General features: G+C 39.2%; 1 protein-coding gene across 6 annotated transcripts in view; it reads left to right on the forward strand.

Annotated features, from left to right (window-relative positions):
- The window catches only part of IFT81 (intraflagellar transport 81), a 52,557-nt gene extending 37,535 nt beyond the window's left edge, over positions 1-15,022 (forward strand). For 5 of the 6 annotated variants that reach the window (XM_036354343.1, XM_036354344.1, XM_036354345.1 and 2 more), the window contains 5 exons: positions 1,837-1,923; positions 2,944-3,015; positions 3,100-3,185; positions 11,361-11,406; positions 14,313-15,022. In XM_036354343.1, coding sequence (XP_036210236.1) covers positions 1,837-1,923; positions 2,944-3,015; positions 3,100-3,185; positions 11,361-11,406; positions 14,313-14,495 — 474 coding nt within the window. In that variant the 3' untranslated portion in view covers positions 14,496-15,022. The remainder of the gene's footprint in view (positions 1-1,836; positions 1,924-2,943; positions 3,016-3,099; positions 3,186-11,360; positions 11,407-14,312) is intronic. The other variant, XM_036354348.1, reaches the window with a different exon arrangement.
- The last annotated feature ends 2,280 nt before the right edge of the window (positions 15,023-17,302 follow it).

The raw sequence follows: 17,302 nt of genomic DNA on the forward strand, positions 1-17,302 counted from the left end.
TTCACCATCACTGTCTTAGACCATGCAGGTAGGGTCAATTCAAACCCCACACCTGCCTGGCCTTTTCCCATCCACTTCTGCAGCAGCACAGCCGCATTTACTGATCAGCAGTCACAGACAAAACAAAGGCTTTCATTTACTAAAGTATCTTCATCTCATCGGGAGGCTACAGCAGCTGCCTAAGTACACAGCCTCTGTTGCCCCTTCTCCGGTGAGAGTGGGTATGACTGTGACCCATGAGAGCCTTTGGCGTCTGTAGGTCACTTAGATACATAAAAGCCACAGCTCCTTTTCCCACCAATCCTTTATACTTTGTTAGTCACCCTAAACTAGATGCAGTCCCACCCAACAAAGGAAGCACACACAACAGAAATGATCACTTACCATTTCCTCACTTATCATTTCTGTTAACTCACCCGTTCCCAAGGAAACTGTGCAGTGTGAAACCAAGGTCATTCTGAGGCTGGCCCACATCAGTCCAAGCCTGGGATTAACCTTTTTCTCATGGGTCTGCGGGTTGAAAAACAATGTGGAGTCCTAGCCGGTTTGGCACAGTAGATAGAACGTCAGCCTCCGTCCAAGGGCTCATACCTGGGTTGTGAGCTTGATCCCCAGTAGGGGGTGTGCAGGAGGCAGCCGATCAGTGATTCTCTCTCATCATTGATGTTTCTCGCTATCCTCCCTTCCTCATCTATATATATATATATATGAAACAAAAATTTGGATTTACTATGGAATTCTCAGCTCTAACTCCCCACTCTGCACAGGCCTAGGACTTTGTCCGCTGCCCTGCCTGGACATTATAATCACTTTTGTTACCACGATTGACTGTTCCCATCTCCCTTCACCAAGGGTAGCCACCAGGTGTCATCTTCTGTTACTGGCCCTGGTAATTCCTCTTACTTCCTTGAGAGTTCCGTTCAGCTCTGGATTTGAAAGGATGTTTACTCTACCTTATCAAGCATTTATAAATACTTTTAACATTTCTAGGTGTTTGTAGTATATTTTCATATTGTCTAATTCAAAATACTGCATTAGAAGAAATTTGAAGCTACTCAAACAGCCTGAGTTCAAATTCTGACACCTCCCCAGCAATATAATCTTTGGCCAGGTACTTAGCCCCTCTGAACATTCTCCAGGCATGACATAGGGAGATTAATACCTTAAGGACTTGTTGTGAGATTGCGTTATTATCAGGGTTAAAGCTCAGGCACCTTAATATGGTTTACAAAGTTCTGAACAGAGCCCTGCCAAAGACTTCAGCCTGTTCTCACACTTCCCAGACACACTCCATTATAATAAATTACGTGTGCATCCTAAATTATTCCCCTCTCTAGCTTCTAAGCCTTTAGACAGTGTTCCTTTTTTCTGAATCTTCTCCTCCCCTGTCCACTCTCCCTTACTAATCCTTCATACCTCAATTTAGATATCAATTTCTCTAGGAAGTTGTCCCCACTGATTCCCAAGCCTGGATTAGATCTACTGAGAGTCCCAGGTCACCTATGACATCTTGCATTTGCCCATCATAGCACTCAACAGCCTTTTTACTTGTCGAAACGTTACTTGAGGGGAAGGTTTTTTGGCTATTTTGTTCACTGTTGTGTCCCTAGCTCCTAACAAAGCCTGGCACTCAGCTCAGTACATGGTAGCTATTGTGTTTATCAGCACCTCCATCTGTCATAATTCTCAAATGTCTAATTGTTGTATAAATAACCCTTAAGTATGCCAAGAAGCTTAGAGTTCAGTTACGAGACTAACAAGGGCATGCATTGTGTCAGAGCCACATTTCAGGCCTTTGATTTTCACTTGCTCAGTCATTTACCCTTTTTACATTAGGAACTAACCCAAGAGTGTGATGAAAAGAAATCCCAGTATGATAGCTGTGCAGCAGGCCTCGAAAGCAATCGGTCCAAATTGGAACAGGTAAGAAGACAGTTCTTAGTTGAAGAATCTAGCAAACACTGTCTGTGTGCATATTTTCACTATACCAGTGTCAAAAGATTCCTGTATCTTTTCCCTCATCCCCTGAGTCTCTCTCCTGGTTCCAGAGATCTTTATTTCTTCAGACTCAGTATGTGCACCCTGAACTCTCCATCTGCACCTCTACCACCACATCCAGGCCCCCATCCTGTCTTCCTAGATGCCCCAGTAACCGAGCGCCTGCTCTCCCACTTCCACTCCTGCCTTCCTATGGTTTGTTCTCCAGAGAGCAGCCAAAGAAACCAGAGTAAAACAGGCCACCCTCCAATGTCTTCCTGTTGCACTTAAAACCCAACTTTCAAACTTAGGTCTCCCAAGCCCCACCTGCCTCGGGAATTCCACATCCTTGTGCTCTGCTCCTCCTCCGAGGGGATCCAGCCACACCGGCAGTCTACTTGTTCTGCAAACAGGCCAACCTTGTTTTCACGCCCGGCTTCTGCGTGCACTCTTCTCTCTCTGGGTCCCTCCACCCCCATCTCTCTGCTTTGATCTCTTTTTCATCATCCCAGTCTCACCTAAATATCACCTCCTCCTAGAGATCTCCCCTGATCACCCTATCTAATTTTGCCTGCTCAGCCACCCTGTCACATTCTGCTGAATTTTCTTCATTGTATTCATCCCCATCAAAAATGACCTTCATTATGTGTCTCCTTGTTACGTCTGTTTCCTCTTCTTCAATGAGAGCAGGGACTTATTTATCTGTTCACTGCTGTGTCCCAGCATCTGACACAGAGCTGGGCACACAGTAGGTATGTAATAAATGAATAACTGAACGTGCAGTGTTAGGGTCCTATGAGTCGTCTCTAGAAAAGATTGCAGCCTTGTCTGTTACAGTAAACAGAGTTACAGTTGCAGAAGAGGAAATGACTGATGGCATTTCTTTGGTTGTGCATTCAGTCATCCTCTCTGCATCCGACTATGCTTTCTCTATGGTGCCCGTTTAAAATGATGTGTTTGTTGTAGGAAGTCAGAGGACTCCGTGAAGAATGTCTTCAAGAAGAAAGTAAATACCATTATACAAATTGTATGATTAAGGTGAGACAAAGAAAGGGAATCACAAACTTTCCTGAGATTTTTCTGTATCAAGAACTTAACCTAAAACTTAGTCTTTCCACTTAGAACCTGGAAGTACAACTTCATCGCGCTATTGATGAGATGAAGGCATATGTCTCTTCTGACCAACAAGAAAAAAGAAAGGCAATTAGGCAAGTAATTTTGTTGTTTTTTATATTGAGTTACTTAATGTTTCATCTATAGAAGTTTTATAAATATAGTGGAACCTCGGTTCTTGAACTTAATTTGTTCTGGAAGGCTGTTCAAGAAACGATTTGTTTGAAAGCCAAATCATTTCCCCCCATTAGAAATAATGTAAATTGAATTCATCCATTCCAGACCCCCAAATTATTCCCTGTTTTAACTTTTCCTTTATACAGTACCTGTCTAATGTACTATTTAATCTATAAATAAACACTTCTCTTCTTAAATTTATGAAACCAGCCCCTACTAGCCTTAAAAGAATTTTTCATGTATCACTGCCTCCCAAATGCTGTCTGTCACCTGCTAACTGCTTTTCCTTGATCCAATTAACAACAGGTTTTCTACCTATTCATTTCCTGTGATTGTTATTTTGTGAGCACTTTCACACCCTTAGCAACGTTAGCACTCTTGACAGCCGCTTTATATTTTAAAATTGTGCTAATCGTGGATTTCTGCCAGCAACAAAAGCATTCTATCCTGCCCTAACTGGTTTGGCTCAATGGATAGAATGTCAGCCTGCAGACTCAAGGGTCCCAGGTTCGATTCCGGTCAGGGGCATGTACCTTGGTTGCGGGCACATACCCAGTGGGGAGTGTGCAGGAGGCAGCTGATCGATGTTTCTAACTCTCTATCCCTTCCCTTCCTCTCTGTGAAAAATCAATAAAATATATTTAATAAATAAATAAATAAATAAATAAATAAATAAATAAATAAATAAATAAATAAATAAAATAAAAAGCATTCTATCCTATGTTTATTGCCTTCATGCTATACCTCAGCTTTTTGTCATGCTGAGGTATAGCATGAAAAGGTTGTCAGGTCAAAAGCTGAAGTTTTAGTCCACAACTGAGACATTTTTTTCCTGTGAACAACTTGGTTGAGAACTGAATTGTTCATGATGGGAGACATTCGAGAAATGAGGTTTGACTGTAAAATGAAGTTATGAAATTTGGAGTGCTTAAATAAGTAGATACTAAGATATTATTAAGGTTTATTTCTTGTTAAACATCTTTTGTATAGTCTAGCCCTGTTAAGTAAATAAGAATATGTATAATTTCCTTTCTTGCTTGCTTACTTTTTTTTGTCACAAAAGATATATACGATAAAATTTGCCATTGTAACCATTTTAGGTGTACAATTCAGTGCATTGATTACATTCATATTGTTGTGCAACCATCACAACTATATATTACCAAAACTTCTATCACCATAGACAGAAACTCTTGTAATCATTAATAATTCCCCATTAAAAATTCTCCCTTGTGAGGAATACATATAATTTGATAGTTTTGGGGTTTTTTTTTTTTTTTTTTTAGTAAGCATTAAGGTTTGTCTGTTTTTAAAGTCCCCTGTGGCTTAGACTTTAGTCATCTGCCTGCTAATTGTACAGTGTGAGTGACTGCATTTCAGCTAGAAACTATGTGACTGCAGTGTGCCTGCCTTCAGAATAAGGAAGCGGTGCCAATACCACTAGCCCTTATATGGTGATTCTTTTGGTCATCATAGCTTGCAGCAAAATGTAATAAATCAAATGCTGCCTTACAAATACATTTAGAGTTGAATTGCTAGCTGGGATAGAATACAGTAATTGAACAAGATACACTTTCTTTCCCCCTAGCACACTTCAGATGTTTTGTTTTTATCATCCAGTAAGAACTCAAAATGTAGGATTCATATTTATTCTAGATTGCAGTTGAGATTTCTAGTGGCATGTACACTAATGTTACAGGAAGGATTCTAAAACCAGGAACGTCTTGGCAGAGTCTAAATTTTTTTATATATAATGCACTGGAATGCAAGCCAGACTGAAGATATCCTATAAATAGAATGTTTTTCTAATACTGTAACATACTAAACACATTAAATGTACTTATTCAGATTCTTTCATTGAATATAAACTTAGCTCAAATAAATCTATGTGGTCAATGCTAATATTTCAAAAATGTGAGAACTTAATTTTGTTCTTGAAAAATAAAATGTTAGAAATTAAGTTCTATTTCTTTCAAAATTACCAATAGAAGTAATACAGAAGGAAATATTGCTACTGAACTATTGGTTTCCTGATCAGTTTTCTAACCAGATAGTCCTCATCATCATTTTTTTAATTAAATGTTTATTGTTCAGATTATTCCAGTTGTTCCTCTTTTTTCCCCCCATAGCTCCCCTCCACCCGGTTCCCACCCCACCCTCTGCCCTTACCCCCCCACACTGTCCTCATCCATAGGTGTACGATTTTTGTCCAGTCTCTTCCCGCACCCCCCACATCCTTTTCCTCCTGAGAATTGTCAGTCCACTCCCTTTCTATGCCCCTGATTCTATTATATTCCCCAGTTTATTCTATTCATCAGATTATTTATTCACTTGATTTTTTTTTTTCATGTCTGAGTTGTTTATTGTTTTAATTTCAACATCTAGGGAAATATAAGCTTCATAATGGCAGAAATTTTCTTTTCTTTCCTCTCCTTTCCTTTCCTTCCCTCTCCTCTCTTCCCCTCCCCTTCCCTTCTGTTCTCTGGTATCATCCCTGAGCCTACAAAAGGGCCTGCCACACAGTAGGCACACAACAAATCTTTGATGACTATTGAATAAAGGGTAGGAACCCAGTAAATGTTGTTGGGAACCCCAACAGGTCCAAGGGTTCCCAAAGGTGTGGACGGAGTCGGCGAAGAAGGAATTACACGGAGACAGCGTTCAGTTGACCAGCATGGTTGGGTTCTCTCGCCTGGTTCTATCCAGGATCTCCAGCCAGGTTCTCTTGCCATGTTCTCTAGCTAGGTTCTTCAGCCAGGTTCTGTCTATTCACTTGATTTTTAGATTCACTTGTTGATAGATGTGTATTTGTTGTTCATAATTTTTATCTTTACCTTTTTCTTCTTCCTCTTCTTAAAGAATACCTTTCAGCATTTCATATAATACTGGTGTGGTGGTGATGAATTCCTTTAGCTTTTTCTTATCTGTGAAGCTCTTTATCTGACCTTCAATCATGAATGATAGCTCTGCTGGGTAAAGTAATCTTGATTGTAGGTTCTTGCTATTCATCACTTTGAATATTTCTTGCTACTCCCTTCTGGCCTGCATAGTTTCTATTGAGAAATCAGCTGACAATCTTACGGGTACTCCCTTGTAGGTAACTAACTGTTTTTCTCTTGCTACTTTTAAGATTCTCTTTTGGTCTTTTGCTCTTGGCATTTTAATTATGATGTGTCTTGGTGTGGTCCTCTTTGGATTCCTTTTATTTGGGGTTCTCTGCGCTTCCTGGACTTGTAAGTCTATTTCTTTCACCAGGTGGGGGAAGTTTCCTGTCATTATTTCTTCAAATAGGCTTTCAATATCTTGCTATCTCTCTTCTTCTGGCACCCCCATAATTCGGATGTTGGTTCATTTGAAGTTGTCCCAGAGGCTTCTTACACTATCTTCATATTTTTGGATTCTTTTTTCTTTTTGCTTTTCTGGTTGGGTGTTTTTTGCTTCTTCGTATTTCAAATCTTTGACTTGATTCTTGCAATCCTCTAGTCTGCTTTTGGATCTCTGTATAATATTCTTTATTTCAGTCATTGTATGCTTAATTTCTAGTTGGTCCTTTTTCATAACCTCAAGGGTCTCCTCACTAGATTTATCGAGGGTCTTACTAAATTTATCGGCAGTTTCTAGAAAATTCTTGAAAAACCTTATAACTGTGGTTTTGAACTCTATAACCAGTAGTTTGCTTTCCTCCACTTCTGTCATTTGTGAACTGTTTCTTTGTCTCCGCATTTTGGCTGCTTCCTTGTGTTGATAGAGTGGCTTTCTGTGCTAGGTGTCCTATAGGGCCCAGTGGCTCAGCCTCCCCAATTACCTGAGGTGGACACTCTTGGCGTACCCCTTTGTGAGCTTTGTGCACAGTCTTGTTGTAGTTAAGCCTTGATTGTTGTAGGTATCACTGGGAGGAATTGACCTCCAGGCCAATTGGCTGTGAGAATCAGCTGTGTCTATGGTGGGAGAACTTCTGTGCTGGAGACACCCTTATGGGGCAAGACTTGCTTCAGTGGAGCTTTGGTGCTCACTGAGTCTGCCCCCTGAGTGTGTCCCTTATGGATCTGAGGAGTTGTAATCTGGATGGTCCCACTCTGACCACTGGGTACACTGGCTCTTGGATCTCTAAGGAGGTGCTAATTTAGCCTCTGCCTGAGGCTACCCAGCAAGAGCTATGGAGAGATCTGCAGATTCCTCTTCTTTGTTTGGGGTTTGGAGGTGCCCAGATGAGGCCCAGCTGTGAAGCAATGCAAGCTGCTGAGGGGCTTTGGGCCTTCTTTTGGATGTTCTGAGTCTCTCTGACCCAGCTGCAGTTTGTTAAGGTAATTTTAGATTGCAAAGGGCCAGGCCATTCATATGCAAAAGCTTCTGTGCACAGCTTGGATGGGGCGGGGTCTCAGGGAATCAACAGGGTGGAGCAAACAGCTATGGCTGATCCTCAGCCCTGCCCTAGGAGGCCCCGGGTTTCAGTGTCCCGTGGTAATCTCTGCAAGCACCTCTGAGAGAAAGCCGCCCTCAAGTTCCGCCCGATGCCAGACAGTCCAGTTTCTCCCCGTATGAGTCTGGGTCCCCAGAGTCTTGCCCGGAACTGGAGTTCAGAGCAGTTGGGAGCTTGTGTCTCCCTCCCGATTGAAAAAGACAACCACGTCCTCAGTTGCCAGCTCTTTCTGCGTGCGCCTCTGTACCTCTGCACTTTACTTCCGCACCTCCTCTGAGTCTCAGTGTGCTTTTCTCTTTCCTTCTAGTTCTAGAAATTCCACTCAGCCAGCCTTCCTGTGGTTCTGGATGATGTCCGTTTTGTCTTTTAGTTGTATTTTTGAAGTGGTTGTGTGAGGCAGCAATTTCAGGTTCTTTCCTATGCTGCCATCTTGGTTTTTTCCTCCTCATCATCATTTTAAAAATTATTATAACCTTTATCATTCCTTAGTTTCCCTATAGAAAAATATTAGGCCCTGACTAGAGTCATACATTATAAGAATATTATTAATTTAATAGAGTTACTATACTCTTAAACTCACTGATACATGTTTAAAATATTATTACTATTATAGACAAAATATTTTTATTATTTCATTTTCTACTTTTGTGATACTTTTTGGTTTTGAAAGATTGCGAATTTGAATTTATTTAAAGAGATAACATGGTTTATTTCAAAGTACTAGAGAGGGACTATAAAATTGGTTTCTAACCTAATTTCCCCAGTCCCTAGTTTTGTTACCTTGAGCACATCATTTCCTCATTATGTAAGATAAGGTAAACAATGTATACCACAGAAGATCAAGTTGAATGTGTGTGCAGCAGTGCTTGGAAATAGCATAGTATGAGTTCTTGCAGCATAAGGACCACTATCTGTCCTATTTGCTTCTTTTTTTAAAATATGTTTTTATTGATTTTTTTTTAGAGAAAGAAGAAGGGAGAGGGAGAGAGATAGAAACATTGATGTTAAAAACACATCGATCAGCTGCCTCCTGCATGCCCCCTACTGGGGATTGAGCCTGCAACCTGGGTATGTGCCCTGACCAGGAATCGAATCCTGACCTCCTGGTCCATAGGTCGACAGTTGCTGGGGCTGACCAGCAGACTGTGAGTGATGGGTGAATGATTACTCTGACACATGTTTCTATAAAACAGAGGGCTAAGGGACTGCTTGGCTTGAGAAACCAAACAGCCCCATTCGCCTGCCTCCTTAGGCCTTTATTGTAACAATAGCTTGATCTAAAACTAACTATCAGACACTATCAGTAGGCTAAGCATCCTTGAGAAGACACATGCATCTGTAGTGTCCTTTAAGCAAGGACTTCTAAAGACTTAACATAAAGATTCCAATAAAACACCTGGGGGCTCAGACTTCTTTGGAAAAGTCAAGGCAGGGGCTGCCACCTTTGGCAAGGTCCACCAAGAGGCCCCCTGACCTCTTGGAGACTCCTCCTTACAGACTTTCCAACCAAGTCCTATGATTCCCCACAGATACTCAACCACTGAGCCACACCTACCTGGCCTGTTTGCTTCTTGAAACCCCAGGGCATGCTTGGTACATAACAGGTGCTGCATAATTATCTCTCAAATAAATTAAAATTATGGATTAATGTCATGGGAAAAGAGTATGAGCCTGTTGATTTCTTTTCTTTAAAAAATATATATATATCTATATATTTCAGAGAGGAAGGAAGAGGGAGAGGGAGATAGAAACATCAATTATGAGAGAAAATCATTGATCGGCTGCCTCTTGCACACTCCCCTCTGGGGATCGAGCCCGCAACCTGGGCATGTGCCCTTGACCGGAATCAAACCTGGGACCCCCAGTCCACACAGGTCAATGCACTATCCACTGAGCCAAATCAGTGAGGGCGAGCCTGTTGATTTCTTGATAAAATATCAATAGAAATTCTAAAACAATGTGGACATTTCTCAGGCCTAGGGTAATAAATGAAATACTTAAAGCAATTTGGATTATAACCGTGTATTCTTCTTAAGCTAGTATGTCATTTACATCTTCCTGGCTATTTTTTCACTGGAGAGCTGGAAAGGCAAACAGTTTGACGTAGTGTCTCATAAATTCTAAGAGCAAAATGAAGGTCCATCAAGATTGTGTTTATCCCCTCACTTCTGTGCACAAATTCTACCTTCACTTCAGCTCTATAAGCACATGGGGTACTTTTGACTGACATTGTTTCTATTCTAATCACATTCACCTTCCTTTTTGCAGAAATGCAAATCTTCCTTCACTTAGACTGCTAGGGTTTCTCTTGTGATCTGTGATTTCTTAGATTCTCAGTTTTGTGTTGTCTAATTTCTTTGTAAATACCTACTATAGTGTAGTTTACACAGAAACCTAGTATTTTTTCCATCCAAATTTGACGTCTAAAGTCTCTCTTCATCCTTTAATCTTTGTCCTTAAGAGTTTAAATCTCACTTTTTGTCTTATGTAGTATTAAGATATAATTATACTTTTGCTAAAAAATGTAATACAGCCCTGACCAGTTTCGCTCAGTGGATAGAGCGTCGGCCTTTGGACTGAAGTGTCCCAGGTTCGATTCCAGTCAAGGGCATGTACCTTGGTTGCGGGCACATCCCCAATAGGGGGTGTGCAGGAGGCAGCTGATCGATGTTTCTCTCCCATCGATGTTTCTAACTCTCTATCCCTCTCCCTTCCTCTCTGTAAAAGAAAATCAATAAAATATATTTTTTTAAAAATGTAATACAAAGTTATTTGTATTTTTACATTAAAATGTTGCAGTTTTTGTTAGATTACAAAAGAAATACAAAAAGTAACCATTATGAAATATAGTACACAAAATTGGAATGTTGTCCACATTGCCATGCCTCAGAAATGTCTAATGTTAATATTTTGATGTACATTATTCCATATTCTTTTCCCATGCATTTGCTAATGTGTATGTGTGTGTGTGTGCGCGCGCGCGCGTGTGGGCATGCTAGCAAGTGCATGGGAAATTTTTTTATGTGTATACAAAAATAAAATTAAACTACACATACAGTTTTTCTCTTCATAGTTTATCTAGAATTCTTTCCACTTCGGTATTTATAGAGCTACCTCATTCTTTTTTATAGCTCTCTATTATTCCTTTAAACAGAGTACTATAATTTATTTAAACATTTCCCCATCTATCAGCTTTAGTTTGTTTGCAGATATTCACTGTTATAAACAATGGTGAAGTAAATGGTTTTTGTTTTTATCTTTATTTTATGAGAGTTTTTCTGTAGAATGACTTCCTAGAACTGGAATTTCAGGGTTAGATGCTATCTAGTGTTTATTTTAATATATATCCTTTCTCCCTTTTGCAAACCTCCTCAAAAACAAAGTAATTTAAGCAAATGGCTTGCCATTGTTTTAAGGGTAGATTAACAAGAAATAGTACTTAACATTTTAATTCTCTTAATTTTTTGCAATGTTTTGTCTTTTTTCCCCTTAAATTACTGTTTAGTCTAGTGTACTTCTAAAAACTGACTAAGGATGAGGAAAGAAAATATTTGATAATGGGTTTTCTTCTGACTCCAGTACTCTAAATTTCATTGTTTAATATATTTAGGTAGATATGTTAATGTTTTATGTTCAAATCAATTGAAGTTAAATTATTATGTTGATTCTCTAGGGAACAGTATACCAAAAATATTGCTGAACAAGAAAATCTTGGAAAGGTAAGAATTTATTATTTATTTTAGTTACTTATTTACTTTTAATATATTTTTATTGATTTCAGAGAGGAAGGGGGAGAGAGCGATAGAAACATCAATGATAAGAGAGAATCATTCATCAGCTACCTGTTGCATGCCCTACACTGGGGATAGAGCCTGTAACCCGGGTATATGCCCTTCACCGGAATAGAACCGGGACCCTTCAGTCCGTCGATGCTCTATCCACTGAGCCAAAACAGTTGGGCTATTTTTTTTTAATATGTCTAATTCAGGTTTTCAATACATGGTTATGACATTGTCATTAATTTTTAAAAGATTTAGTACAGTTTTCCTTTTGTTCATCCTCACTGGAGGATATTCTTCCATTGATTTCTAGAGAGAGTGGGAAGAAGGGGGAGAGACACATCAGTGTGATAGATACATATCAATTTGGTCGTCTCCCGCACAAGCCCTGGTCAAGGCCGAGGACCCAACCCACAACCGAGCCACATGCCTTTGACCGGACTCGAACCAGGGACCCCTCAGTCCGCAGGCCGAAGCTCCATCCACTGAGCCAAACCAGCCAGGGCTTTAGTACAGTTTTCAAAGGGAAATAGGATCCTTCTTAAGCCTTTTTAAAGACATAGATACTTTCTTGGGAATTTAGTTTTATAAAAGTGAAGGCACAGCCCTGGCTATTGTGGCTCAGTTGCTTAGAGCATCATCTGTAGACTGAAAGGCTGTGGGTTCATTTCCTGGTCAGGGCACATACCCAGGTTGTGGGTTCGATCCCCGGTCAGGAATGTGTGGAAGGCAACCAATCAATGTGTCTCTCTCATATCAGTCAGTCTCTCTCTCTCTCTCTCTCTCTCTCTCTCTCTCTCTCTCTCTCTCTCTCTCTCTCCCTCTCCCTACCTCCCTACCTTCCTCTCCCTCTCCCTCTCCCTCTCCCTCCCTCTTTCCTCCCTCCCTCTCACTCTCCCTCTCTTCCACTCTCTAGAAATCAATGGAAAAAATATCCTCAGGTGAGGATTAACCAAAAAATAATTAATTAATTATATATGAAAGTCAGTTGCATTCATAAGTTAAAGGTTTCAAATACATGTGGGTGTGAGGCAAATTAAACTTAATATTTCTGATACAGTACCCACATCCTGTCTTTGGTTCTTTAAATAACTTTTATAGATTGTTAGGATTTTGACAAGGAAATTATTCCAATAATATAAGAAAAGTTACAGTTTAAGTAGCAACTTAATCTTAAAATCATGCTCAGAACTTTTAAAATTCTTGATCGGACTCTTTGTTTTAGTTTATGAGGATAAAAATATTTTTTGTAAGATACTTTCTTTGTAACATAGACTTAAATAGGTGTATTTGCATGCCAGGTATTATGTCAAAAATTTGCTGGCTATATTTAAATTATATTTTCTTAATTCTGTTTTGTTTCCTATTGCTGATTGCTATTACCTTTGCTTTCATTAGCCATAGCTGAGAGGGCAGTTTTTAGTAAGTGGTTTGAATCTGGTCCTCAGCTTAGTTTAGCCTCTTATTTGGGCAAATATCAACTACCAGTGTTCTCATTGGTGTCCTTAGGTCAACCAGTAGTAGCTCAGTTATATCCTAAAAGAGGGAAAGATGGGGATGCCTCTGTGTAGTCTGTTTGTGTCTTTGCTTGCTTTTCTGTTTTTCTTAATGATGTCCCATGCTCGGTGTGAGTGTATTTCTGTCACTGCTCCCTTATGTGCGCTGTCATCTGCTCTGTTTCCTCTGCTCTCCTTCCTTCCTTTCTTGCCTCTCTTCGTCTCTGACTCTGTGCTACCCCTTCTTTCAGTCATTCTTCCTCAATTGGTCACAATATAGACCTGAAGTACATTTTTGCAATTTACTGAAAAATGTTCTTATTCCCGTTTATAATTTTAGAGTCAGTGAGTAGAAGTTTTAGTAGGTGGAACCATATCAGTTATTAGTAACAAAGATAATTCTAATTAGGATTTGGGCCAATTTAATAGTGTACTTTTTAAAAAAAAAATCACTAAACATTCTCCTTTAGAAATATATGCATACATAGAGCATATACTGAGTCAGGAAAGAATACACTATTTAATAATAACATAACACATGATAGTTTATCATGTATTTTTTATATCTATTACGTCATATGAAAAAACAACCTTATAAAGTAAATCCTATATAATAAAAGGCTAATATGCAAATTGTCCCCTTGACCAGGAGTTTGACCAGGGGGCAGGGCCAGCTGGCCAACCACCCGTGGTTCCTCCCCCCGGCCAGCAGGCCGGCTGGACCCAACCCGTGCATGAATTCGTGCACCGAGCCTCTAGTACTTTCATAAGTATCCCCTCTTATTGGCCTTAACTGACCATTTAGAAAACGGGAGTTTATAGGCATTCAGTGCCTTACTTAGAGCTTATGGCAAAACCAAGGCTGAAACTCAAGTCTTCCAATTCCCAAATCTGCGTCGTTCTTTCAGTTCCAGTTTTCTGACTCCCTTTATTCCCCCTCCCCTTTCTTTTATGTTTTTGTGTTGGTTTCTTTAACTGCAGGTTGTCATATGTCAATGGTAACTTTATTTAACTTGTATAACCTTAGTTTTCATACTTCATAGAAGAACCTGATTCAGTTGACTATTATTCATGAACTAGAGGCCCAATGCACGAAATTCGTGCAAGAGTAGGCCTTTCTTCTCCCAACTGTTGGCACCAGCTTCCCTCTGGCACCCGGAACCCAGGCTTCCCTCCAGCCCTGGCTTCATCCAGAAGGTTGTCTGGAAGGACGTCTGGTCTAGTTAGCATAATATGCTTTTATTATTATAAATTGTACAAGGCATAGCATATTCTTCTGATTATGGCAATAGAAGTAAATCCCTGTAACTGAGACTTAATTATTCTTGATTTTTTTTTTTTTTACAATAGAAACTTCGGGAGAAACAAAAAGCTGTACGAGAAAGTCACGGTCCAAATATGAAACAAGTGAAAATGTGGCGTGATTTTGAACAATTGATGGAATGTAAGAAACAGTGCTTTCTGAAACAACAAAACCAAACTTCCATCGGTCAGGTAATTCAGGAGGGAGGAGAGGACCGGCTGATACTCTGAATTCATGTGTCGCCATTCGGGGTTTTAGCTGACACGACTTCTATAAGCATACTCCCGTGGTGTATTTCTTTTCTTGAAAGTGGTTTGTGCAACATTTTGCTTTCGGATTAGCCATTCCCTATTAAGCTTTTTTGGAAAATAATGTTAAGACAATAACAGATTTAGGTTTTAAAGTTTTTAATATGAAAAAAAGGCTTTTATTTTTGCTTAGTTTAGACATCAGGGGAGTCTTCTGAGTTTTATGAGATGGGAGATGAAATTTACTATATGTAAATGTAAACATATGTCCATTAAGAAACATGTAGTTTTTTTTAAATGTAGTAACCCAATGGCTTAATGTTTTTCTTAATCTTTTTTTAACTTTAGAAGAATCTTTTAGGAACTAATATCTCTTGTTTTGAAGAAACATTTATCTGAAGTTCAGCAATTCCTACAGTTTCACTTCAGTTTCTTTTCCTTCTGTCAAATTCAAGAAAATTTAATATTTTGAATAACATTCGTATTACTTTAAAGGCAATAAAACTTGGTGTACATATCATGGCTATTTATTTAAAAATTAATATAGTTGTGTCAAAATTTATTTGTTAAGTAACAGTTATAGTATGTATTAAGTTTAAGGATTATCACTTATTTTCATCAAAAATCTAAAATAGTACTTAGGTCTTGGGAACTGTTATTTTAAATATAAAAAATGTCACAGAATACAGATGTTATCATGTGCTAAAAAGTTAGCACAGGATTCCAAGTGAAATTCAAGACTTCAAAGTGCTTCTAGTCTCTGCTTCATCTAGACAAGGTATTTGAAGATTCCTTTGATTTTTGCTTAAAGAAAGATATTAAATTTATATGCCACCATTTGTTTCATTTCAACTTTCAGATACATTTCAAAATGTTTTTCCTTTAGGTTTGGACACTCAGATATGAAATTGTTAGCATGTCCATCGTAGGTTAATTAGTTCTTTTTAGCTATCTTAAGGAGTGCGGGGAGGAGGGATTAATGAAGAAAAAAATTGTTTCTACTCCTGCTCAGAATATACACCCATTGATTATAGCTTTGCATCTTTGTTCCCAAATGTGTCCTACTTGTAATTTTTATTTGAAAGTTTCTTTCTTGGTAATCAGAGAAACTTACTAGCATGGAGATTATTGGTAATTATAGAAGCTATCCCAAGAATCATTTACCAGGTAAGTGTAGAAGGAAACTTCTAACAAGTTTTAAGAAACAAAGCATTTCTATGTTACTAAGTGGTTTGATCCAGTCTTCAGCTTACTGGAGCCTCCTAGTTGGGCAGATATCAACCACCAGCCCCCTCCTTTGTGCCTTTAGCTCAGCTGTTAGATCAGCCACGCTCTATGAGAGTCAAGGCTGGGCTTTAGTGTGTGGAAACAAACCCTTCTTAATTCACTGGTCAGGTTTTGAACATTGAGGTAGACATGTTTGTTCAGTGTTAGCTGCTGGCTTGTTATTGTTAAGTAGTAAGTGATTGATGTTCCTTGAACGAGAGCATGAATTCCTTTGCATATATTAGAAAAAAGACTAGATACCCTTTACAGAAACGGCATTTTATTTCCCAAAGGAAAGTCCACTTATAAAATGATTAAGCCTTGTGTTTAATTTTTTAGCCTTTACTATCTTTTGGTGCTCTTCTCTTCATTTTTAACATTGTTAACAACAGATACTCCAAGGAATGCTTTTAATTCTGACTTGATTATTGCTTGCCATTTTATTCCACACCGAAAGAGTATCTGGATTAAACACTAAGGCAGCCTCAAAATTACTTTAACTGAAGCAGAACATCATTATTGCTTCAAGAAAAGCAAGTTGGGAAAAAAAACCCTAACAGTACAAAGTTATTTATAGTTTTTATGTAACATTGGACATTTAGTAATGCAGCTTAATGGGTTTGGTACAGTGACTTTCCCACTCATGTCCAGATTTGATTGTAACATTAAACAGCGTTGACTAACTCTAACTGTTTTGGACAGCTGGCACTAACAGAAGAAGAGCCTATTACATTTTTCCTTCAGGACGGATGCTCTAGCTGGCTAGTTGATGAAAGTACTTAATAGTTTTGGAAAATAATCTGTCTTCTACATGATGGCCCAAATAAAGGAGAAAAATGTAGCCTGCAAAACCTGTTTCTATGTTCACATTTCCTTGTCCTGGGACTTAGTGTTGCCAACCATTGCATGGGACTCACTATATAAACTGTAAATTCCAAAGGCCATTGCTTATCTTGCTTTCTGCATCGGTTCAGGAAATGATCCAATTTTAAAGATTGTCCTTTAAGAAGAATTTTATAATAGGATAGTATCTTGTCTGTTCTAAATCTGTTACCAACCAAATCCAAGATTATGGATTTTCCAAGTCCAGAGAATATACCAGCAGGGTCTTAGCAGTGGACCAGTGGAGCCCAGCCAGCATCAACCTATGAACCAGAAGGTCACAGTTTGATTCCCAGTCAGAGCACATGCCTGGGTTGCTAGCTCGATCCCCAGTGTGGGGCATGCAGGAAGCAGCCAATCAATGATTCTCTCTCTTCATTAATGTTTCTCTCTCTCTCTCTCTCTCTCTCTCTCTCTCTCTCTCTCTCTCTCTTCCTTTCTGAAATCAATAAAAATTATACTTTAAAAAAAAAAGGCATGCCCTGACCGGTTTGGCTCAGTGGATAGAGCGTCGGCCTGCGGACTGAAAGGTCCCAGGTTCGATTCCAGTCAAGGGCATGTACCTTGGTTGCGGGCACATCCCCAATAGGGGGTGTGCAGGAGGCAGCTGATCGATGTTGCTCTCTCATCATGTTTCTACC

Source organism: Myotis myotis, unplaced genomic scaffold (genome assembly GCF_014108235.1).
Source record: "Myotis myotis isolate mMyoMyo1 unplaced genomic scaffold, mMyoMyo1.p scaffold_m19_p_20, whole genome shotgun sequence".
In the NCBI taxonomy this organism is placed as follows: Eukaryota; Metazoa; Chordata; class Mammalia; order Chiroptera; family Vespertilionidae; genus Myotis; species Myotis myotis.